The 27,271-nt window shown below is 36.6% G+C and overlaps 1 protein-coding gene across 18 annotated transcripts in view; it reads left to right on the top strand.

Moving 5' to 3' along the window:
* paqr3a (progestin and adipoQ receptor family member IIIa) overlaps positions 1-27,271 on the top strand; it is a 228,738-nt gene that overhangs the window by 156,865 nt on the left and 44,602 nt on the right. Inside the window, exon 1 of one of the 18 annotated variants that reach the window (XM_073950026.1) lies at positions 21,419-21,525. The exons of the other annotated variants lie outside the window; for them this stretch is intronic. Within the exon in view, the coding sequence (XP_073806127.1) occupies positions 21,458-21,525 (68 nt within the window). The 5' untranslated portion in view covers positions 21,419-21,457. Of the gene's footprint in view, positions 1-21,418; positions 21,526-27,271 lie in introns of those variants that run through there. 18 annotated transcript variants of the gene reach the window in all.

Here is a 27,271-nt window from a genome sequence, read left to right as displayed (position 1 = left end):
CGCAGAAGTATAAATCAGCCTTAAGTCTGATCTTTTCTAATTTAATGCAAGTAAAGACTTATTTTATCCATGCGTCAAACGAGGATGGAGAGACGTGTTTTCACTTTAAAAGGATAAGACATCTTGCTAGTAAAGTAGAAAAACCTAAAGCCTTTTTGACAGTAGCTGAAAGGTTAGCAATTAGCATCTATTGCCAACTCAAAAATGGCCAGAAATGGATTTGTATCCAGATCACATCTATTTAAAGTTTTCATATTCAAAGTTTAATCACAATCATAATAAACATTAAAAGGAATTTTAATGAAAAAACAACCAAACATTCAGGAACTAGAAATGGCAACATTAAATTAATTTTTAAAAATGATGAAGTGTGTTCACACAGTGCAGACTGCTTATTTGTATTTTACATTACTATTCAGTTTCTGTGCCTAAATACTTTTACACTCTCCTTATAAGATAAATAAATAAACACTGTTTGTTCTAAATCTTTTCTCTATCGTATTTATCAGTGCTTGTAGTTACCTACAGGTGATCTTGTAACAAAGTCCTCGGCTATAAATTTCTTTCCAAAACCATTTCATCCAATGTTCCATGCTGGTAAAATTATCTTCCGATTCCCACTCGGACTGCAGAGACACTGGCATCCTTCAAACAACAACTAAACAACAACTCCACATATATATATATATATGCATAAAAGCCACATATTAAAGCACTTTCTCTCTCTCTCTCTCTAAAAAAGTACTCTAGCATTAATTCTCTGAGCACAAACAAGTTACTTTGAATAAGCAGCACTTCTTGTATGTATTGTTTCTTCTTGTTGAATCGCTGAAGACCTCCTCTATTGTAAACCGCTTTGGACAAAAGTGTCTGCTAAATGTCTGTCTAAAATAATATGTTATTTTTGTAATATAGCTCATATGATAAAATAATTTTCATATCACTATATATATTGCAAAAACAGTTATTTATTTTTTAATATCCTACATCACTAGTGAATAAGACTACCGGCAATATTACTATCCCTGTTAAAACAAAAGATGAGCAGAAGGTATTTCTTAAAAGCAGTCATTTTAAAGAGTTTATATGCCCTTTTTATATGTGATCCTATATATTTTCTGTACATGTAATATGTTTCAAACATAACCATGTTTACAACCCCGACTAAACTATGTAAATCTTAACATTTACTAATAGAACTTATTAAATAAAACAAATTGATTTATGAATTTTATTTGTTAGATTCTTTGTCTATTTATGCAGGGAAACCTCCTCTATGTGTGATTGTTCTTCTTGCCCTTGTGGAAGCTCTGCAGACTGATTTGCTACGAGCTGCTGGGGCCCAAGATGTTTTCAAATCTCCTCTGTTCATGTCTTGCTGAGGGTGGCCATCTGTTTTTTCATCTCCTGGTGAAACTGAATCTGTATGCTCTCTCACAGTGTATGTCTCACACTTTTTAATTTCTCTCTGTCTGTTAGGTTATGAGGCCATTGTTAGTGCATAACTTTGTGGGTTTTTTTACAGCTATCGTAGGTGAAAAGAATATTATTTTTCTAACCCTATCCCTTTCTCTTTCTCAACACTTTGTCTTTCTGTTGTACGTTATTGATATAAGGCCGGAAAATCAAAAGTAAATAAAGGTCTACTAAATGTGGAAAGCTAGAGGTTTAACTAGAGAAGGATGTTAGGAAAGCATATTGTAGCGATGTGGATGCTTCCATGGGCTTTTTAATTTGGCACTCCAGTCAAGTAAGCACCTAATACCATAGATTGCTTTAAAGCAAGCAGTTTTTTATTATCAAACATAAAAGGTAAGTGCTGCATTCGATTAGAATTACACCTCTAGAGCTGCTATAAAGCAGCTCCTATCATAGGTCATTGTTTATATTTTTACACACAGATGTGTGAATAACTGCGCCGAGGAAATGAACCAGAAAAGTCAAGAAACTTGAAGCCTCAGAGCCACACATACTAATGCAATTCATTACAAACCAGTGGTTGTTCAAAGGTGTTTATGAGCTGAAGCAAACTTTCTGCAAACACTGTTTTTGGTTAGCTGTTTTGAACAAGCCTTGTTTTCACGTAATTTTGTTCAAATGACATCACTCCATATAGGAGTTGAAAATTTGTTCATTATACTTAGGGCTGGGCAATTGATCCAAGATTTCCAAGCACTGTTTTCAGCACTGTCAAGTCAGTTCTAGTATGTTCTCACCTCCAGCATGTGTTTTTTCAGATGGAGCAGAGTTTACTGCACAGAGTCATAGTTTAGATTTTAAAATCTGTTTTAAAATTGAATTTCAATTCATCAATTTATAATGACTTCTAATCTAATCATGGGTGACACAGTGGGTCGCACGATTCCCTCACAGGAAGAAGGTTGCTGGTTCGAGCCCCGGCTGGGTCATTTCTGTGTGGAGTTTGCATGTTCTCCCAGTGTTCGCGTGGGTTTCCTCCAGGCTCTTGTTTCCCTCACGAGTCCAAAAACATGTGGTATAGGGAAATTGAATAAGCTAGATTGGCCGTACTGTATCAATGTGTGTGAATGGAAGAGTGTATGGGTGTTTCCCGGTGTTGGGTTGCAGCTGTTACCACATATACCCCAGGGTAACCACATATAACAACATGTTTTTCCATAGATTGTGTAAAATAAATCCTTCTATGAATCCTTCAGGTGATTCCATCGTCATGTTTTTAAGTTCCACTGAATAAATGAAATCAGTACATGTTCTGTTTATAATGCAACACTATGTGATTTCCGCTTTTTAGAAATAACAGTTTGTTCATTTCTGTATGTCGCCCTAGGCCTGATTCTTCTGTTATTGGATCTATTTGTTTCTCCCCTAATAAATCCAATCATAAAATCTTTATTTTTACATCTTGTCATCTCAAATCTCTCTTCTTTTTTTTATTGTAACCACCTTTTTGATGATAATAAATGGTCGTATGTTTGGTCACTCCCTCATAATTTTTTTAAACAAATGAAGTGAAAGAAATATTTTTTAAAATTATTCACAAGTTTTATCCAGTTAAACAATTCTTACAGAAAGTCAAAAATGACACTAACGTCTCTTGCTCTTTCTGTGATACCTTCACTAAGTTTGTTGCTCACTTATTATGGAAATGTCTCTTTGATAAACCTTTCTGGTCTGAATTCTCTAATTGTGCAAAAGATTTGTCGCATTTTTTTTTTCTCTAAGCTTTCTCTAAGCATATTATTTTGGGGTTTTACATTAAAGAAAAACAATCCCTTAATTCAAGTTTTTATATAAACATCATATTATTTATTGGAAAGTTTTTTTTTTTATAAATAAATGTAAATATACACATTTTTTTGTATTTTTTAAAACGAGAATTTCCAATTGGAATTAGAAAACAGTTAAAACTTATTTAAAAAATGTGCTTTATTTAATAGTCTGCATTCATTTGTATATTTTTTTCATGTGCCCTCTCTTATTTATTTGTTATTTATTAGGGATGTAACGGTATTGTAAATACCGTCATACCGCAATATTAATTTTTTTCGATATTACCGAAGTCGCATGACTCGGTAAAACTATAGGTCTTCTGAGAAAATTTGCTCAGGCGAATGAAGCGAACGGGACGTAGCTGAAACCACATTTCCCATCAGCCCAGGCGTGGCCATACGGAAATGGAGTGTGCTGCTAGTAGCGGAGATGAAAAAAAGATGGAAATGATCGAACCTAAAGCGGGTGTTGTCGCCGCGCGCGTGCTGAATAGCGGTGCTGTCGCGCGCGTTCTGATCAGCTGTGTTGTGGCGCGCGTATTGTAAAGCGCCGAGGGGGGGGGGTTGAGCGCGCATATTCAAGAGAGGTGTTGTCGCGCGCCTACTGAAGGGCTGGATTGGACGGAGGTTGTGTCGCGTCGCGGGGGCACTTTTGATCGTTTTGGAAGGGCATTTTCTATCCAAGACTAAAAAGGGCATGTGCACTGCACAGGTTGAGCCCTATGTGTGCACGTGCCTGCAAGTTGGGGAATACGACTAATAACAGTCATGGGGACTGCAGAAACACAGCACACTGTTCAGATTGATGCAGACATTGACTTGTACCGCAAAAAGATCTCTATCTCACTCATGGTTTGTCTTCTCAAGTGGGGGAAAGACAATGCACAACGTTACCCCACTGCTGTCAACCTGGGCCAAGTCATATCTCTCTTGTCCCAGAAACCTCAGTCCCAAATGAGAGGGTTTTTTTTCTGTTGCAGGGGACATTGTAAATACCCAGAGATACCAGCTTTTACCAGATTATATTTATATGATAATTTTCCTTTAAACCCATCTCTATCTAAGTGAGTGAGTGATTAAATGTTGAATGTGATGAGTTTTCAACAATACTAAATTGAAACTTTATATTTTTACATGGTTTAATAATTTTTTGTTATTAAAATTGAAGTTCCTGTTTCAAAGCTTACAGATAGATGGCTAATTTGTATGTCATTGACACTTTTGGCACTTTTTTGGAGTATTTTCAAAAGTTTTTTTTTTCCTGTAAATGATTCAATAAATACCGTACCGTGACATTCATACCGAGGTATTACCGAACCGTGAAATTCTGATACCGTTACATCCCTATTATTTATTTTTTTTTTTTTTTTCTTTTTCATTGTCTTTTTTTTTTTTTTTTGCTTTACCATTAAAATATTTCTTTAAAACTGACACATTTCTTTTATTGTAAAAACAGTTATATCTGTATTGTTTGTACTATACTTCTATCTCTTTGTATTTCTATCTGTTGTATTGGGATTTCCTGAGTTTCTTTATGGTAATTTGACGTTTCCGTGAGAGTGCCCTCTAGTCTTCGAAGGAGAATTACTGGAATTTTGCACTAAAGATGCCCTAAATGTTTATTTAATTTAATTTAATTTAATTTAATTTAATTTTCCTTCAGCTTAATCCCTTTATACATCAAGGGTTGCCACAGCAGAATGAACCGTCAACTTATCCAGCAAATGATTTACACAGCGGATGCCCTTCCAGCTGCAACCCAGTACTGGGAAACATCCATACACACTTATTCACACACATACACTTTGGCCAATTTAGTTTATTCGTCACCTATAACGCATGCCTTTGAACTGTGGGGGAAACCGGAGCATCCGGAGGAAACCCATGCGAACACTAGGAAAACATGCAAACTCAACACAGAAATGCCACCAGCCAGGACTCAAACCAGCGACCTTCTTGCTGTGAGGGGACAGTGCTAACCACTGTGTCACCATACCTTAAACGTAACCCTAATATATATTTAAATAAATTTTGTTTTGTGATTTACTTTTTATTGAATATAGGACCATTTTAAATCTCTGTTTTATTTACTTGTGTTCTATTGGTTAAATGTTTTAGGGTTTGTTTAAACAACTATATTTTGTCATTCTGAATTTTATTATAATGACCTCTGATTTTCTGATGGGCTAATAAATCAGCATGTACACGATTTCTGATGAACCTGAGAACATTATGGGCTTGTCATCCCTCACAAAACAGCGTTTTCCACATGAGAAGATTAAGCGTCAGGGGTTGTCCACTTGAAATGTCCGACCTGGAAAGTCAATTAATTACTATTCAAATTAATCAAGACATTAAAAAGCAAAAGCAGGGTCACAGTCAGGTGCTTCTTTCAGTAAATGTGCTGATTCCAATACTAATACATGAAAGGGTGACTTCAGCCATAGATCAAGGTAATTGCTGTATTAGGCAGCAAATTGGAGCTAGAATAACCAGATGCAAAGGAGATGGCCATATCCCACTTGTGTGATGGTTATTCTAAGTTCAAGGAGAGTTCAAGCATAGAGGAGATAATCACAGAGGGTCAAGTGCTTTGAGACACAGGAGAAATTATCTTCTGCAAATACACGATTTTCCAAAGGGAATCATTTTCTTTGTGCTTATGGCAGTTCATACCTCATTTGGTTTTCCATAAGTCTTTATTTTCCTTTTCCTATTACAGACGGCGTTCTATAGCGTGGGTTTAGAGATAATGTGTTTCCATTTCAGCGTGCGGTGTCCATCGCATATGTGAGCTGTAATATAAATATATATGTAATGAGAGCATGCTTGTGTCTGCACGAAGGTTGGGTAGAACTTAACTAGAAACACATTAAGCCTGATTTCCACCATTATGGTCAACAGTGCAAAAGTCTGAATATTATCGAATGGAATAAGATCAAGTTATTACAATTCCAATAGTTTAGCACTGTTGTATTAGTGAAATAAATAGTCCAAACATCTAAATAATGTCCAAACAAGCACAAATAGTCATTATGGAATTTTTTACTATGGGTCTTTGAGTTTAGCACACATTTTTACAAAACGTAATATGGAATGTTATTGAAAAGTAAATAAATAAACAGACACACATATGTTGGTATTAGAGGTTTTGGCAAAATATGTGCTATGCATTTTATATAGTAAAAAAAATACCACTTATTATATAGCATTACTCTACTCCTACCACTAAACCCAATTCTCACAGGAAACCTGTGGCAAAATCTGAATATGATAAGACCCTAAGTATAATTTTAAAACAATTTGAATTATGATGACACAAGGCATGTCCTCTTAAACCATCTTAAAGGTATGTAAGTTTGACACTCAGTGGTTAAACTAGGCATTGCATGCCTTGTTTAAAACACACACAAGCGCAGGTTGCCAGATTGACAACATCAACAGAAGTGGGCCTAACTATTGAGCCTAAAGGCTGATTTAAGTCATGTTCTAAATAAAAGCAACGGTACACGATAGAAGGTATATTTTCCATAATAAATTGAGATTTTGTTCTAATCAATACCTGAAATTTATATTTTAGAAATGACTTTTATTTCTTGCAGCTGAACAACAGGATAAACTGACAATGATCACCTCAGGTACACCTTTTGTGTTTTATTCAGTGTTAAATGCCAATAATGTGAGTTTGAATGTTGTAGTAGTAGTTTATAACTATACTACTGGGAGCAGCAGCAGATAGGTCACCTCATATCTTGAAAATAAAATAAACCATTTGAAATTGAACTTTAGAACTGTGACTCAGTGAAAGACAACAACTATCTGATTCAGCATGTATATTTAATATTGTTAAAGAGTTTTAATATGTATTAATTTGATTTTAAACCTTACCATTTCAGTGGGGTGCAGTGAGTGCACTAAAGCCAAATAACTTTTTAAATGTGTAGTCAAGCCCAAAATTATTAATAAACTTGGCAAATTCTGACCTAAAGTTTTTATTTAAATGTAAATAAAAGCTGAATTTTTTTTTTCTTCCACAATGATGCCTTTTGTACATCCAACGCAATCTCATGGCAATTCGTAACTTTTTGATTTAGTGGCTTCGTATGAATTCGTACGATCTAATTCGAACAATTTAGTACAATTTGCTCATCACCCAATGACGGTTGGGGTTAGGGGTGGGGTTTAGTGCCACGCCTCCTTTTTTAAAATCGTACAACTGAACTCATACGAATTCGTATGAATTAGCCACTAAACTGACAAAACGTAAAATACTTATGTTTCCTTGTGAGATCAGGCTGGTACATCACCCTATTATCTTTTGGGAGAGGCCTGTGTCATTTCCAGTCAGAAAATCTAAAAGAATTCAGGCTTGACTATATAGTTTTAAACTTTTTGTGTTAGGTGAAGCAGTATTGATTCTTAAAGTGTGATTTGTAACACTATTTTGAGTGCTTCATTGAATGTGCAATTTAATTTTAAAATTAGTGTTTATAAGCTGCTGAAGCAGTTTTCAGATGCAGACAAATGCTATGTCCTAATTTAAAGTCTGAGGTCAGATAAGAAGCATAAATATGTTAGTGTTATTCAAACATTCAGCATAGAAAATTGTGTCTGGCCTGTAAGCTGTTATACTGTGCTCATAGCATGCATTCTTCTATTACGTGGAAAATATTGCTTCATTATAAAGAAAGCACACTTAGCAACTTAGCCATGCTTATGCTGCTGTAAATCAGTAAGTTATGACATTAAAGTACCAATAACCTGTAGAATGATTTGCATGCAGGTACACCCTTTATTGTTCTCTAATGGAACCTTTACTCAAGTTTCTTTACAGTGTAAAAAGCTTCCATGGGTTATTATAATCTAAAAAAAATGGAAATAATAATAATAATAATAATAATAATTCCTTACATTTATATAGCGCTTTTCTGGGCACTCAAAGCGCTTTACACACAATGGGGGGAATCTCCTCATCCACCACCAGTGTGCAGCATCCACCTGGATGACGCGACGGCAGCCATTTTGCGCCAGACCGCACACCACACACCAGCTGATTGGTGGAGAGGAGACAGCGATGAAGCCAATTGGAATATGGGGATGGTTAGGAGGCCATGATGGACAAAGGCCAGTGGGCAGATTTGGCCTGGATGCCGGGGTTAAACCCCTACTCTTTTCGAAGGACATCCTGGGATTTTTAACGACCACAGAGAGTCGGGACCTCGGTTTAACGTCTCATCCGAAAGACGGCGCTCACTGAGCAGTATAGCGTCCCTGTCACTATACTGGGGCATTAGGACCCACACAGACCGCAGGTTGGGCGCCCCCTGCTGGCCTCACTAACACCACTTCCGGCAGCAACCTAGCTTTCCCATGTGGTCTCCCATCCAGGTACTGACTGGGCGCAGCCCTGCTTAGCTTCAGTGGGCGACCATGTGAGAGTTGCAGAGAGCTATAAAAAAATAAATAAAATAAAATAAAAAAACAGGCTATACTACTGTATGGCATCAGTGTGTATGGCATCTTTTTGTTTGTTCCTGAAACAATTCTTAAAAGTGTATTGCTGGTACATTTTGCAAACCGCTACACTCTTAAAAATAAATATTACATAAGGGTAGTTTCACAGTAACCTTCTAAAAATCTTTTTGTTTAGTGTGAAGAATATTTTAATAGTTGTAACAATATTTTACCCATTATAAAGAACTTTTTTTTGCAATAGAAAGGTTATACATTATGAAAGCTAGATGTTCTCTGTGGAACTATAGTAGTAAAGAACCTAAAGTTTTAATGAATAAAATTGGATTAAGCAAGAATTAAAAATGAGCAAACAATCTTTGAACTTTAGTGACTTATACAATACCTACATTATAAAATCTCTCTGACGGGATTATTTTTCATTAGTGTATAAATTACATTTTGACAAATGCAGCCCCACTAGATCTCATTTCAGATCACTTCACCTTGTAGCCAGAGAGCAAGTCAAGCTTGACGAAAGCCACTTGGAGGAGAAATCCTGGTGTGAGGTGCGACTAAACACAATCCCGCTCTCCGCATCATCCCACATCAGCATGGCCTTCAGTCTCCTGCTAATTAAAATCATACAGCATCTCACAGGCCACTGCACCCATCTAATGGTCTGCGTGACACACTCAAGCCCATCTTCCTCACATCCACAATTTGGTTATTTCGTTTTACTTAATTAGGGATGTTTAGGGCATTAACATGCACTTCCCTTAGAACTGCTTTAAAATAATACAAAATGTTAAAATACAGCATTACGTTAAATATATAATATGTTAGTTATATACCTAAATATACCTAAATACGAAATTTTTAAGTTGTTTTTAAGTATCTTTAATTATTGTATATAATTCAAATTTTAATTTAATTCTTAATTTTAATTAACTAATTTTAATTCTTTAATATTTTTTCATTTATTTATTCATTCCTTTTCATTCAGCTTAGTCCCTTATTTATCAGTGGTCACCACTACAGAATGAATCGCCAACTATTCAGCCAAATGTTTTGCACACCAGATGCCCTTAAATCCGCAACCTAGTACTGGGAAACCCATATACACTCACATTTACAGACACACACACACACACACACTCATATCCAATTCACTGAACCCAAAGGAAACCCACATGAACACTGGGAAAACGTGCAAACTCCACAAAAAAATGCCAACTGGCCCAGCCAGCACTTGAACCGGCAACTTTCTTGCTGTGAGCCAACAGTGCTACCCACTGAGCCATCGTGCTGCCTAATATTTTTTTAATTAACAAATTTTAATTATATTACTTTTTCATTTGATCAATTTAAATGTTTATTATTTAAAAGATTTTGATCAGTGTTTTAAAAAATATATATTTAAACTATTTATTTGTCATATTTGGGTAGCAAAGATGCACATATATATTTTATATATATATCATTAAATGAATGTTTAACTGTATGTTACATCATTTAGACCGCTACATAATAAACATTTCCTGAATGTCGAAAGGATAGTTCTCAAAATATGAAAAGTTTGTCATTGTTTACTCAGCCTCGATTTGTTTCAAACCTTTGCCCTTACTTTTATCTGTTGAACACAAAATAAAGATATTTTAAAGAGTTCTGCTATATGATAACCATTTAGTATTTTATGTCATTAAAATTTTCTATTGTGTTCATTAGAAAAACCAAATTCTTCAAGAGCCCCTATAAATAATTAAAAAAGGTTATATTTTGGTTTTAAGGGTCTCTATGCATGTGTTTTTACCCAATTATTCCAATGAATCCCATATGAATCATTCAACGACTCATTTGTTCCCAAATCCCTCCTTAGCGCGAAGCTAATCTGCGCTTATTGGACCAATGACAGCCTGTTGCGATTGGTCACCCCCAGTCCTAACCGCCCCCAGGTCTCCTGGATTTTCAGGGACAGATGTTGGCAGGTATGTGTGTGAGCCCAATGCAGTTAAACACCAGCATATTGCTCTATTCTTAACCATAAATAAAACAGTGGCACACATTCAGTATTAATGCACACAGTGGCAAAAGCTGAACTATTTTGAAACTTGACCGCTGCACATGTGTAAGAACAGCTAACGGTGGCCATAGCAATGACAAACAGTAGTAGAACGCAAGCTCACAAACACATTTAAATCCATAAAAAAAGTGGCACACATCACCATTTTAACGTGGCATTAGACGCGATATGAAAATATAAAGAGTTAACCTGATACAGTACATGCGGTTACAAGTTACAAAACACAATTAAATACTTAATTTGCAAGCTAGAGAAAACAAGGAGGCAACTATTTTAATCACACTTACCTACCCTTGTGTGAAATGATCCATGATCCTCTGATTCATGTACTGATAAAGTTCCTGTCGAGCTCTGACAAAGTTCCTTATATCCATAGATCCATAGTCTTTCTGTTCCGTCCTTTAACAAATGGCCGACAAATGCCTCGTTGTAAGCGTGTAGATTCCAGAAGCACTCGAACAGCACAAGGCTGGGCTATAACGCTTAGATATTTTTACAAAAATAAACCTCAACCACTGACTCTTCACAGTTTCATCTTTTGGTATCTTTTGGTAAAATAACACTAACTTTCCCTCACACTTCCAAAATTATCCAGCTGTGCACAGCGTCTTCTTGACTTGATTTAACCGGGATCTGCTACATTGTTTGTCTTCCTCTTTTTTTTTTTTTTTTTTGCTACAGTGTTTGTGGGCGGAGCCGAAGGGTTTATATTTTCAGGGGTTTGCTCCCATAACAATTAGCCGTGGTCTAAGTTTCGTATCGACGTCACGCCGAAATGGCTAAAGACTTGTTATCAAGACGATTCATTTGAAGCACTATGAGTCGACTCTTATAAATGAATTAATAGTTTTAAACACTGTGCACTTTCACATTTAAGTATTAACTAGATGTTTCACTTCACTTAGAACTGTGTTACACAATACATGGAAGATCATTCTCAAAAACCCATAATAGGGGCTCTTTGAAGGGCACCTATGATGAAAATCATCTTTTGTAAGCTGCTTGGACAGAACTGTGTGTAAGGATAGTGTATCTACGGTTTTGTTGGGGTAATAGAAACACAACAAGTCTCTTTTTTTAATTTCCTGACATTAAAATAGGTTCCTAATCCCACCCATTTTGAGGCTCACCACAACGTGAGTATAGGAGTGTGGTTTCCCCGCCCGCTGAATGGATTGACAGCCGCGTATTAACATGTCTCCATAGTAACACGTATAATCATATCAACAAGACAGGATAAGCGCAAAGCAACCAGGAATAAAAGATCTGTTGAGCGCTCTGTGATCATCAATCATCATCAAATGTGATCAAGAATGAGTTTTACAAGTTTAAAACATTTTACAACAGCGCATGTTTATAATGAATTACAGTGATTTTACCGTCTTTACTTTATTATCACAGTGTCAGTACAATTATTAAAAAAGACACTTCAATCTCAGTTTGTGGACGTTAAATAAGGTTAATTTTTTACATTCACATAACGGATATCCATACAGCAGTTGATTTTAATGTGTAATATGTCACATTTGCCGTGAAAAAACAGTGCAATGTGTGTGTGTGTGTGTGTGAGAGAGAGTGTAAGTGCGTGCGTGTGCGTGTCTCATCAAAAGGCTTAAATTAACTCCACGACAAATACATCAAATAATCATTGGTAAAGTTCTTACTGTAGTATTTCTCACAAACGTTACGTGAAATCTGCTTCCTTCATGTCTGTCACTGTACTGTATATCTGACGCAGCATTAAAGAACTATGGTTAAGAACTAGCATTGAAGGCACAGGCAACAAAAACAGTTACATTGTATTCAGAGCAGAAAATTCCAAAATTTAGAAAGGTCTAATAAATAATCTGATGGGTGTTTTGAGCTGAAACTTTACAGACACATTCTGGAGAAACAAAAGACTTATATTAAATCTTGAAAAAGGGGTCAAATAGTTGCCTTAAAAAATCATTTTTGGGTCTACTATACCTTTAAGCATTTCTGTTCATTGTCTATTATAAGAAAGCAAATATGTAGTTAAATATGCAAACAAAACACACAAATTATTAAATAATACATAGAAAGAAAGAAAGGTTTACAATTTTTCCTAACAGAAAAAAATACTTGTTAAAGTTACGTGAGAAATATGTAGATATGTGTGGGATAATGGAGTTTTGGAAGATTAAGTGAATAAATTAAAGTATATAATAGCACTACTAATTAATAAAGGGGAAAGGTTGATGTTGGTGCAATGCTATTCTTATGCTCACAAGGTACATATGAGTTAATCAGGTGTTTCTGTGGCCTGGGGATCCAGTCAAATGTCTTAAAGCAGCAATTGAGCTAAAGGCTAAGCTACACTGCACAGAGTGACCTACTGTATATGTAATGTGTCCCTGACTCACCATTAACTTTGCTGAGATAACAGTTTTGATTGTATGACTAAATTGGGCCTCAGATTAGAGCAAGTAACTGGCTACAATGTTTTATACCCTCCGTCAGCGAGGTTCCAGCACATCAGCCTCAAACAAAGGGACGGTGATTTATCCACCATTTAAAAAAGCCAACTAGGAATTATCTGGAAAGGTCATCCTCAATTTCAGTATAGAAATGATCTTTTCCCACAATGTAATAAACATTTATCTGATCCTTTTATTGGCTTGATTAGAGCTGACAGCTTAGTTAAGCCGTTTTGCCTGGCCGTGCAGGGTCATGACAGTTAACGTTGCGAAAAGTTCCACCGGCCAGGTTTGGTATTCATTGAGGTTTGGAGAGAGAGTGAAAAAGGCAAGGACGGCAGCCCGACTCTCCATTATTACTGATATGGGCTGAAGGCGCCGCCTGACCTGGTCATATTCATTTAGATGCCAATAAATATAGCCTTTCATCTTCACCTGATGCTTGCTCTCGTCTGCAGCTGTGTGTCTGTGTGTGTATGAACAGGACCTCACCGCTTCCTTGTGTTAGTTCAAGGTTTTAATAAGGATTTCAAAAACTAACAATCGCAGCAGGCACCATGATGTCAAAAACATGTCAAAAATGCTAATCGTTTTAATGTTAAAACCCCTGATATCATTTAACCTCCACATATTGATTCCGCTTTGACCACCAAAATAACAAGACAAAAAAGTGTAATGATATTTTACAGTTTGAACCCAAAAATGACCAGTCTGTTAGATGAAGAACTAGGGTCAGAGATTCAATAAAAAAGAAAGTTTACTGAAGATAATTTGCAATTTCTTCAGGAGAAGCCAGCTTCAACACTCGCAAATGAGTTTGTAGGCCACTCTGACTTGCAGTACAACAACACAGCAAATTTACTCTTTACACAAAACCAGACAGGGTGTGATTCAGGTAAATGGTTCCGATTGATAGACAATTCTAAATATGTAAGTCAATGAGGAATTGTATCTGAGTAGAGATATGGATGGCGACATGGTTCTTGGATCAGGTCGATGGTGGACCATACTCGGATGCATATACACCGCAAGAGAACAATCTGTTTTAAAAACTCAAGGTTGTTTTGTGGTATCCTCAGCTGTCTCATCAACTGGTTTAAACTGGTATATTCAATATTCAGGCTGCTATGTTCTCACTCCACTGTAAAACCCAACAGTCCACTTTATCTAATGAAATGAGTGTAGTTAACTCAAAATGAACTGAAAGTTAATTCTACTCATTTGAAAAGAGGTTTGAACTCAGTGTTGAAGGTAATAAGTTAATTAAATACCTTATTACTTCAACTTAAATGGAGTAAGTTCACAGCATCCATATAGATCGAGTGTCGCGTACACTGTTAATCCATGCGTGACTCCAGCTGAGCTCTCACAGAGAGAAAATGAAATCAAAACTTAACGGCAGCAAACTATAAAAGCAACACTTCACGCTTCAACGTGGTGTCTCTGTCGTGTAAACACTGTGGCAGTAATGAATATTAATGAAGTTGCACAATAGAGCGAGCTGATTGGTTTGAACCAAGCCTTACTCATGCATTAATGCAGCACACTCTGTGACGTAATAAGGCACACTCTGGTACAGACGTCCAGTCTGCACGCTGGAATAGACGCTATTATCGCATGGCCGTGACGCAGCTTCAAAAATTTGTTTCAAACCGGAAGTACGAATTTGCTTGAAATAACGCAAAAACAACCAGTTTACACTTTTTAATGAAATATAGGTGTCCTAATAGTGTTTTTAGCAGTGTGGGACACATATACGACTGTCAACAGCTCATAAAATGTGTTTTGGTGATTCGTGACCCCTTAAGTTCACAGTACTCAGTATTAGGATTAGTTTTTGAACTTGAATGGTTTGTTGCAATCAGTTTTCTCAAATGATTTGATTTACCTTAACTTTTTGGGTTTTACTGTGTACACAAAGTCTATCTTGAATAAAAAGGAGAATCACTTTAAACAGAATTAACACATAATAATAATATCAAAATCCCTTTTAGACAGTATTAACATGTATAAACAGTTGTTTCCAATCATCAAGGCCTTCAGCTCCACTCTAGAGGAAAGAAAGAGGTTTGGTGGCTCCTGAAAATAGTTACAAAGAGAGAGGCAAATGCACTGAACATTCTTACATTAGGCAATGTATTAAGTTTATTCCTTAGTCAAAATAATTTCAAGATTAAATACTGATTCAAATAAACAATAATAGATTAATGAGAAAAGAACGTTTAGTTGATCCTTGATTGAGAAGGATTGGAAGACAGAAATCCGAATCCATCAAAAGTATTATAGTAGACGAAAAGTTTTACCAATTACAAATTCACTCTGGATTTTGAATCCCTAAAATGCATGTAAACTACTTTGATGTCAAGATGAAATCCGACTGAACTAATGCTATGCTCAATTGATGTTTTTAAGGCCAGTGATAAATTTGGCAGTGTTAGCAGGTGACAAACATATATACACAGTATATATACAGTATATTTTACAGTCACATTTATGCATTGTGAGCATTGCTGCCTATCCAAGTTTTAGAAAGAACAAATAATAACTTGACTTCTAGTTGATCATTTGGTATCAGAAGTGGCTAATATGAAAGGCAAAGGCCTCTAGATTACGCTTATTTTGCCACAATAAAATATGATCATGCCTTGACTTTTAATTTGGACAGTAAGGTTTGACTTTACTTGTCACTTCCCATGAGCTTGGAGGACTGCATCTATACAATGACTCAAATAACTTATTAATAAAGTCATATGGAATGGCAAAGAAAGCGTTCTTGCAGAACTCCCAGAGCTTATCAAGATTCTTTTGATTCATTTTCATTGCCTCCTCCTTCATTTATCCCAGACATGCTCAATAATGTTCATGTCTGGTGACTGGGCTGGCCATTTCTTGAGCACTTTGACCTTCTTTGCTTTCAGAAACTTTAATGTGGAGGCTGAAGTATGAGAAGGAGTACTATCCTGCTGAAGAATTTGCCCTCTCCTGTGGTCTGTAATGTAATGGGCAGCACAAATGACTTGATACCTTAGGCTGTTAATGTTGCCATCCACTCTGCAGATCTCTTGCATGAGCCATACTGAATGTAACCCCAAACCATAATTTTTACCAAACTTGACAGATTTCTGTGAAAATGTTGGGTCCATGCAGGTTCCAACAGGTCTTCTGCAGTATTTATGATGATTGGGATGCAGTTCAACAGATGATTCATCAGAAAAATTTACCTTCTGCCACTTTTCCAAACTATCAACTAGAAGTCAATTTGTTGCTCTTACAACTGGGATCGACGACTAGACTTTTGTCAGATAGTGTGTACTGTTTCAATTTGAAAGAGCACATATAACAACATAACAAAAAATCAAATTCATTTTGACAGACCTTCTTTCCATTTTTTTTATCTGGAATGTAATCAAACTGTGTCTAGGCAAAAGCATTCTACTTTTAGCTTAATAATCTGCTTAGTTACAAAATGTGTTTTTGAAATGACATCGAATGTATACCTAGAATCATTCACAGACAGTACACACGGTGTGCAGCTAAAAAAAGATCTTCGCTGGCAAAGAATATGATGCATTTGCAGATTTGGTTTCAATCATGTTCACCTCATCCACCGCTTATCATGTTCTCAGTGTTATTAAATGTCCTGTTACAACTCAGAGTTAGAAAATCTCACGGGATTTCATAACTGTTTTATGTTTTGGCAAATCAGTGACCATTTTGTATGTATTCATACAATGTTGTTTCTAAGGGTTCATATGGTAAATACATAAAATGCATTTTCTTGTGGGATTTGGTTAAAGAAGCTTTGAGTGATTCAATACATGCATGCAGGGAACTGAATAAATAATTCAAACTGATTTTATATACATACTGTATATATACAGTATATATTTATCTTTTTTTTTAAGTTACAAGGATAATAAAGTAAAAATGCAGTGTTGTTTCCTGAAATGTTTCCAAGTTAAAGTGTGCCTACTTTTAAAAGTTCATTTACAAGTGTAGTTTTTCCGATAATCTACGTAATAGGGATGTCCAGATCCAATCATGTGATCTGAAATCAGGCCCGATTATGCGGTTTTAAACTTGAGCGGAATCGGACATTACCTCCTGATCAGGACTCGAATATATTTGTATGTTCTCATTATTTTTTTTAACACATCTATAGTTATGCAGTGGCACAGAGTTAGACCTCTTTCTTGGCTTTACACAGAAACAGTAATGTATGCGGCGGCATGACATCACTTTGTTGCAGAGACACTATTGGTTAAATGCTGGCAAAGTAGAACACGGAAGCAGCTTGAAGCGGAAATTGCGAGTATATCTGCGGTCTGGAGGTATTATAAAGTTGATGACGACAACTTTGCCGTACCTAATTGTGAGATATGTAAACAAACCTGATAAGGCACCTTAAAAACAAACACCTGACACAATACAGCGAGTTTATCTAGGCAACCCAACTGAAGACAAGTCAGCTGAGGCTACAGGAGAGTTTGAAGAAGAGAGAAAAGACTGCCTCGTGACAAGGCACAGGACATCACAGCCAAGATAGCGCAAATGACTGCAATGAGTGACCTGCCATTCACCTTTGTAGAGAACCCTGGATTTATTAGGTTTTTTTTTTGACATAGCACTAAAGTTCAAAAGTGAAGAATTGATGTTATGCATTACTTGATTGTTCAAGCTACCTCACAGAAGGTGAAAACTTTGTGACCTCATAACTTTGTGCTAGACTGTCCTACAGACTTAAGGTTGCGCTCATTTAACTCAGACTACTAATTTGCCAACCACTGATGACCTTTCAACTTTTTAGCAACACCCTAGCAACCACTTACGGCACCCTAGCAACTGTCCCATAGACTTCCATTGTAAAAAAAACATTGTCATTGACTTTACATTGGACTTACCAGTTCATACTGGAAACATACTAACATTACTTATTCGTTAATTTATTTTCAGTTTAGTCCCTTTATTAGGGGTCGCCACAGCGAAATGAACCGCCAACTTATCCAGCACGTTTTGTGCAGCAGATGCCCATCCAACGGCAACCCATTTCTGGAAAACAACTATACACACTCATTCACACTCATACACTACGGACAATTTTAGCCTACCCAATTCACCTGTACCACATGTCTTTGGACTGTAGGGGAATGTGCAGCACCCGGAGGAAACCCACGCGAACACAGAGAGAACATGCAAACTCCACACAGAAACACCAACTGACACAGCCGAGGCTCGAACCAGCGACTTTCTTGCTGTGAGGCGAAAGCACTACCTATTGTGCCTTCGCGTCACCCAGAAACATACTAACAAATATACTAATTCATGCTATAACATGTTAGTTTAACTAGAAACATGCTAGCAACATGCAAAATCATACTAGAACCACCTAGCAACTGCCTAGCGACTACTCAGAACACCTTAGTAACTGCCTAGCAACATCTTAGCAACCACCTAGCTACACCCTAGCAACCACCTAGAACACCTTAGCAACCACCTAGCAATGCCTTAACAACCATTTAAAACACCTTAGCAACCACCTAGAACCCTCAGGCAAGCACCTAGCAACCATTAAGAACTCCTTAGCAACACCTTAGTAACCAACCAGAACACTCTAGCAACCACCTAGCAACACCTTAGCATCCACCCAGAACACCCTAGCAACCGCCAAGCAACCAATCAGAACACCTTAGCAACCACATAGCGACACTTTAACAACCACATAGAACACCCTTGCAACCGCCTAGCATCGCCTCAGTAACCACTCAGAACACCCTAGCAATGCCTTAGCAAGAAACATGCCAATCCAAACTAGAAACATGCTAAAATAGATGTAGTTTTCTTTCCATGCCAACTGTTTCAAATGTCTTAAAAACTACTTTTAATTGAAGTTTATTTATAAACAAACTTCGAGAGGATCACATGCTTATGATTTATCACTGCAGATCTCACATTTACCTATCAGGATCTCCCAATCATATGATTCCTCATTGACTATAAATAACCACAGTTTCAGTGTGAAATTTCAGACGAGGCATTCTCAAGCCCCCATAAAGTTTGTCTATGAACTTTACTTTTCTAGTTTCATATTTTTAACTAATACTTTACTTTGTGCTGTGGTAAATCTGTTTTTATTGAACTAGATCAATTCATTAGAGACTTGCACTCAAAAATATTAATGTAAAACAGCCTACACAAACCAAACATTTGGAAACTCTTTATTAGAGAAGCTTAGACTGAAACAAACCAGAAAGAATGACACCCATTAGGTGCTGCTCAGATAGCCCGCTTAGCATTACTGTTATCATTTGAGAAGATGTAATGGCACGGCACAGCTTTCAGTCAAAATCAGCGGCTCACCGGGGAGAGGAGCAGTGACGCGAGATCATTTACCTTGGAAATAGATTAAATAAACCTTTCATCTCTTTTCATGGCTCTATCCTCAAGGACGTCTCCCTCGCCCCTCAGATTAAATGCATTCTGTCTCCTTTTCTATCATTTGCACAGATGAATGTCAAGAAGCCTTTGAAAAGAGCCATTATTTGTCTGTTGTAATGTTGCAGTATATTTATTCAGCTGTCTGGCGCCAAGTCAAACAATGAGCCCATTTTAACGGATACGCCGATAATCAAAGTGCATTTTTTTAACTTTAGAGACTGGTAATACACTTCATGGCAAATTTCAGTCCAATAAGATTTCGGACGCACACAGGAGTCCACAATGTAAATCAAAACAGAAAAAGCTGACCGCTTTATAGAAATACCTTTTGAAAAACATCTTACAAACAATCAATAACAGACTAATAATAAACAATAAAATAGACTAATGTTTATGCACCATTATATGTTCTTTGTGTGTCTGAGAAGTTGGAAATATACATTCCATAATATTCTGTCTTCAGTGCTAAAACTGAAACAAAGCCAAGAACAAATGCAATGGAAGCAGATCAAATAAATTAACATTTTTGCAATATCAAGGGAATTTAAGTTGCCACAAAAATAAAACTAAACAGTACAGTATACAGTATAATTTTCTTTGTTTGTAGTGTGATTTGCTCTTACATTTTATTGCGTCATTGTTTATACTCACCGGACACTTTATAAGGTACATCTGGCAACTGCTCCAAAATGCATTTAGGCACGTAGACATGGTCAAGACAATCTGTTGCAATTCAAACGAGCATCAATGGGGAAAAAAGGAGATTTAAATGACTTTGAACGTGACATGGTTGTTGGTGTCTGACAGGCAGACACCAACAACCATGCCACGTTCAAAGTCACTTAAATGGTCTGAGTTTTTCAGAAACTGCTGATCTTCTGGGATTTTCACAAACAACCAACTCTAGGATTTACAGAGAATGTTCTGCAAAAGAGAACATATCCAGTGAGCGGCAGTTCTTTAGGCGCAAATGCTTTGTTGATGCCAGAGGTCAGAGGAGAATGGCCAGACTGGTTTCAGTTGATAGAAAGGCAACAGTAACTCAAATGACTACTCGTTACAAGCGAGGAATGCAGAAGTGCATCTCTGAACGCACAACACATCCAACCTTGAGGCAGATGGGCTACAGCAGCAGAAGAACACACCGTTAGCCACTCGTGTCAGCTAAGAACAGGAAGCTGCGTGAATCATCTCAGGCTGGTTTCTTGAACATGACAGTGGGTTCACTGTACTCAAATCGCCTCCACAGTCACCAGATCTCAATCCATTTGAGCACCTTTGGGAAGTGGTGGAACAGGAGGTTTGCATCATGGATGTGCAGCCAACAAATCTGCAGCAACTGCATGATGCTGTCATATCAGTATAGACCAAATTCTCTGATTAATATTTTTGGTACCTTGTTGAATCTATGCCTCGAAGAATTAAGGCAAAAAGGGGTCCAACCCGGTACTAGTAAGGTGTACCTAATAAAGTGGCCGGTTAGTGTATAATGGAGTACACCTAAAAAGATCAAAGGGGCCCCAAATTTCTAGAACGCATTGCACTGTAACCCCACATTCCCATTCTGGATATAGCCAGAATAACATACAAGCACAAGTAAATGCTCATCCGGCCTGGGTGTTCGTATTTGAAAAAGAGCCACTTAATGAGATTTATTGCAGACCTTGCCACGGTTGTAGTGGGTGAGGTGTCAGAATTAGTCATTGCCCTACAAGGTTAATTAGGTGATCATGTCTTTAAATAGCAAGATCACATTGCTCTTCGTCATAGCACAACCTTCTCCTTCTCCCGTCCCCTGACCGATGCCAGAGCTCGGGGAGAAGCTGTCAGCCACTTTAAGAATGCCGGGCGTCCAGCGCAGGGCAAGCGGGTAAGTTAGTGTGAAAGTGAAGTTGTCACTCAGCGACAGCAGAGGTGCAGTGTGGGACGGAGGAGCTAACGGCTCCTGCGCTGCTCTGAATCCAGACCATCTGTGGCCCCAGCTGGAGCTCCGGCAATGGTCTGGCACTTGTTCCGTGCCATATTTACAGATCTAAACACAAATGGCTACTGCCTGATTGTTTCACGATTCATTAGTCAGACAAGCTCCAGTCTCTCGCCAGCCCAGCTGTTACAGAGTGAACCTTTGTCACTTAATAGGGCTGATTATAACTTTCCATCAAAAGTATTGATCTGTCGCTACAGACCTTGATGATATCTCAGAGGAATTGTCAAGTGGAGGAAACATGTAAATGATATAGAAATGGGTTTTTCATTATTATACAGGTCCATATTTAGATTTTTTTTTTCCAAGCACATTTTACCATATACCAATCTAACCAAATACTAATTCTGTATTATTTTTTGAAGGGGCGGTTGTTTTGCTGTTGATTGTTTGTAAATGAGTGGACTTTATTGTTTCTAAAATTAAGTGAATAACCAACTATTTAAAGTGTACAATTGACTAGAAAACGGTTGGTTCATTTTAAGAAATTGAAAAAGATTTTACTATACTTATGTTTGTGTAGTTTTGTCAATTTATTATTTATTTATTTTTTTGTCAAGATTATTTTTGTGTAATTAGTGGTTTGAGTTATTCCTGGGTAGGAAATAATTTCTATTATTGTAATTGGTAGACTAAAAGCTACCTGGCACCTGAACATTTTAGTTAACAAAACTTAATTCAGAAATGACAGTTATGCACTGTTTAGTAGTCTTTTAATGTTGTCAAATGATTGTTGTTCTATTAAAGAGCAAAACACTTTTTGGTTTTGGCCAAATAATGAACAAAGTAATAAGGTTAGACAAACCATTTTTTTTTTACCAACAACACACAAGGCTCCCCTACAAATCAGCACTGGTTGTATGATCGCCGGACCTGTGATTTCAGTGCAGTATTGCCAAAAGTGCGAGCAGTAAAAATGTTACTATTTACCCCAAGTTGTAACAGAGAGAGGGTTAGTTGTAATACGTGCTTATAAAGTCAGATTTCACACAATTAATTTAAATTCAGTTTACTTTAAATATAATATTTCCTCAGTACTTAACTCAATTTCTTTTTATTCTATAAAGCACAGCATGTTTATTTATTTATCTATTGGATAAACATTTTTAGATTTATTTGCATTATTATACAATAAATGTATTTGCATTATTGGCAATAAAATGTAAATTTTTTTCTATTAAAAATATTTTGTATAAAAAAACTTTTATTTAAAAAGTTTTCAACATTACACTCAAAATTAAAAAAAATATTTTGGTAGTTTAACTGGTGTCCAACAGTGTGTGGCTTTTTTGTAACACCTTGTTACAACTAATCCCCACTGTGTTGTGTTTTCCTGTGGAATTTTTCAAAATGGTTCCATCTTTTAGCCTAGAAGACGGGAATCACAACAATATAAGATTTTACTTGCATACATCACAGATTAAGAAAAAAAATTATATATATATATATATATATAGAGAGAGAGAGAGAGAGAGAGAGAGAGAGAGAGAGAGAGAGGGAGAGAGAGAGAGAGACAGAGGGAGAGAGAGATAATAATGAAAAATACCTCTATGGTGCAAAAATGGTTTCTCATCCAAATTTCGCTGAACTTTTTCAATAATTGGCAGGAAAATGACTGATGGTGAAACCCTCGAAAGCCTTAAGCAAATACCTTAAAACTCTGTGTTACATTTAACCTCACGTTACTTGTGCTCCCCTAAGTATGCCTGGCAGTATATATAGCAAGCAAACTATTGTTATACTGAATGATATTTTAGTAGGTGTCTTCATGTAAATCCTAGTAAAAAATATATTTTAACTATCATATTTTATTCTCAGAAAATATTTATTAAGCAGCATACATTTTAATGTTGATTAATTTTCTTTTTCGGCTTAGTCCCTTGGAATCTGGTGTCACCACAGTGAAATGAACCGCCAACTTATCCAGCACATGTTTTACACAGCGGATACCCGTTCAGCTGCACCCCATCACTGGGAAACACCCATACACACAAATAATACAGTCAATTTTAGCATAGCACATATCTTTGGACTTGTGGGGGCAACAAGAGCACCTGGAGGAAACCCACGCGAAGACGGCGAGAACATGCAAACTCCACACAGAAATGCCAATTGACCCAGCTGAGGTTCAAACCAGCGACCTTCTTGCTGTTAGGCGAACGTGCTACCCACTGCGCTACCGAAATACACTGAAAGCTGTATTATTTGGTTTATATATCATTTTTAGGGAACAATAGAAAAAGACTTTAGTGATTAACTTGTAACTTACCAAAACGCCTGTGGCTTATGTAGCTCTTCCACCTAAAACAGCAAAGGGAGAAAGAAAGCATATCTTCAGGTCAAGCGTTTTATTCCACAGGGGCCTATTGATTTCACATAAAGGAACAATAATGGCCCACGGTAAAATAACTCACTGATCTGGGACTCCAGACATGAGTTTGTATTGGCTTTCTGCCATTCTTGATCCTGCTCAACACTATGTGTTTAGATCTCTGTGTCAGAAAGGAGCAGGAAGCATATGGTGGTTTAAATGCCCATCTGCAGGACTGATCAAATCTTCATTTATTACCACTCTGTTTTGCTAACACACCATGATTGATCAGAGCTGAGGAAATTAGGCGACACACTTCAGAGGAAGAAGCAGTGTGTTAACATTAGGGGAGTAAATGAAAGGAAGAAAATACTTCAAACAGTCTCCCACTCTCTATCATGTTGTACTTAAGGAGCAGCAAGAATAGCTTTCCGCTGCCTGAAGACTGAGGCTTGAACGCTAGACTAAGCATTTCATGCCTCGGAACTTTAAATAAGAGATTTAATTAACATGTTATCAGCTAATTAGTTCATATTGATTAATGCACTATTAATTTTCTAGAGACCAAATGAGTCTTTAATGACTACTGGACATCAAATTACCGGTTGTATAATTAGTGACACAAGGTTTTTTTTTTCAGTCATTCAGAATGTTGGACATAAAACAGCATTGAGTCTTAGTTATATTTAAAGAAAAAAAAATAGGAAATGTTATTTAAATTAGAAAAATATATAAAAATTTTTATGTTCTGAAACTGTGGTCAAGTCTGAAAACGATATAATTATTAATAATTAATAATTATTTAATATACAATGTTATATTATTTTATGTATCATTATTATAAGTAGTAGTAGTTGTTGAAGTATTGCATATACTATATGTAGTGTTAGGGGTAACGCATTATAAGTAACGTGAGCTACAAAATAATATTAATGAGTAAAGCAATGCATTACTTTTAAAAAGTAATAACATTTGAGTTACTTTTTAGTTCAATTAGCTTTTACAAAATAAATTGCTGAATTAAAATTAGTCACAATGAATGATGCAGTCAATGAGAGAATGTGTTTATTATTTTGAACGCATTGAAGAAAAGGAAAAGCGAATTTCCTCAATGGACAGTGATTTTACTTAATACAAATAGTACAAAAGTAGCAAACACATTGCTACAGAAGCTCTTTGATAACATTATCTTAAAATATATTTGTTTACGTGTCTTTTTTTTAAAGGTAAATTTAGGCGTAGGTGTAAAAAAAGAAAGAAAAAAACAAGTTCTGAAGGAGATCAAGCCTCAGGTAGGTGATAAAAAGTAACTCAAAAGTAACGTATCGCATTACATATCATAAAAAGTAACTATAGTTTTAGATGAGGAGATTACCCCACAAAAATGTGCAAAGCGCTTTGAGTGTCCTGTAAAAAAGTGCTATAAATCTAAGGAATTATTATTATAAAATTTAAATATTTAAAAAACAGGGCTCTCATAAAACACATCCAGTTGAATGTAAAAATGCTCTTCAAGTTGTGTCATTCATATTCAATTTAATTTGGTTAATGTTAAATTATCAATTAATTTGCAAATAAGAATATTTGCAGATTTTTAAGGCGATCATTCAGTCTAAAGTATATATACATTTACATATGTAAATAAATAGATTTTAACGTTATGTTATATGTTTAATAGATAAATAGAAATCTGTGCATTTCTGTTGATGCAAATGTTTCGTACCGATCAGTTAAGAATTGGTAGATTTTAGATTTCACACAAGATCAATAAGATTTATTTGAGACATGTGTAATTATGAAAACAAAGTTTGCTCATGTAATTTCACAGAAGTGGCCATCGGTCATCAGCTGTTATTTTTGATCTTCGCTTGACTGCCAATGCTCTTTTGAACTTGGCATGTGTCCCCCGTGAGTCTCACGGACAGTCTCTGTGTGCATAATGCACATCTGCAGGAATCTGAAATACAGATGTGCAAAAATATCCACTCCAGCCTTCTTTTCTCTCACTGTTGAAATCAAATATTCACATTGTAGTCATCCTGCATCAAGCTTGAAGGGGCATCCCTTCAGGATGGGTTACAACCTCATGCGGTTGCTCTTGTCCCGTCCCACGTAAGTGGCATGTCTGGAATGGTCCAAAGTGCGTTCAGCAGGGACCCTTGAGCCTCCAGTGCATCTGTCATGACGGTGACAGCTCCGGCCCCTCACACTGTTCTAAGTGATGTCTTCAGTATGTCTGCATGGGAAATAATTGATGGCGTGCTTGGGATTTTTAAGGCGAGGAGCCGTTAAGCATTCACTGAAGGAACCGGTCTAATGCAACACGTGATGCACTCTTTAGTGAGTCATAAAGGCCGTGACAGAATAACAGAGATCCCCCGGTAATCAGCCACTGATGCATTCCCTCAAATTTAGCCTAAAAAGGAATGACGTTGTGAGTGCCTGCACATGATAATGAGTTCATTTAAACAAGTTGCTCTGTGCCACAAGAGAAGAATAATAATGATTGTTTTGAATATCTTTCTTTTAAAATAATGGTTGCAAAAGGGGGGTGGGGGGCTTGCATGGATGGCATTAAAAAAAGCATTTTGCCAGCACCAGTGGTGTTAGTGCGTCGACATGTACTCCGGTGCTCACGGCGTTCAATTCCCACCTCTTAGTCTTATGCCGATCCTACCCTTCTCTCTGAGAAGATATCATATTGTTTTGTTTATTTTAAAAATCTTTTTTGGGGGCTTGTGATTAAGCAGAACGAAAAGAAAAATTGCTTACGATAACGTTTTTCTCTGGCGCTTGAACCACAGATCTGACAGATTATAACAGCTTTAACACACCTTTCAAAGTTGTGTGTCACAAAAACACTCCGTAATCCACTCAAAATGCTATTGAAACTCATAATTGTAACGAGGGGTGTGAATCTACACTGGTCTCACGGTTTGGTTCGGTTACAATTATCATGCCATCGATTTGGTTCAATTCGATATCTCGGTGCATTGATGATGCTTTCCATACATAATTAGCTTTTTTTCCTCACAACACAAGATTTTTTTTTTAATCTATAAATATATTTATACTTATATATTTTTTGTAATACAGTTTTGTTCTTCAATACAGCAGTAAGATATATGAACTGTACCCTTAATTTGACCCGCTCAAAGAAAACATTTTTTCTGAATGTATCAAACAAAACTCCAATACATGCACAGAAGACAGCATGTGCATTTATAGCAAATAAACTAATGTAAATATTATCCCACTTGCTTTTTGAGCGCTGACAGGCGAGGTTTTACACCCAACAGAACGCTCAACAGAAAGGGCTGC

This window comes from Danio rerio, chromosome 5, assembly GCF_049306965.1.
Source record: "Danio rerio strain Tuebingen ecotype United States chromosome 5, GRCz12tu, whole genome shotgun sequence".
NCBI classification, from domain to species: Eukaryota; Metazoa; Chordata; class Actinopteri; order Cypriniformes; family Danionidae; genus Danio; species Danio rerio.
This window is presented reverse-complemented; position numbering and strand designations above follow the sequence as displayed.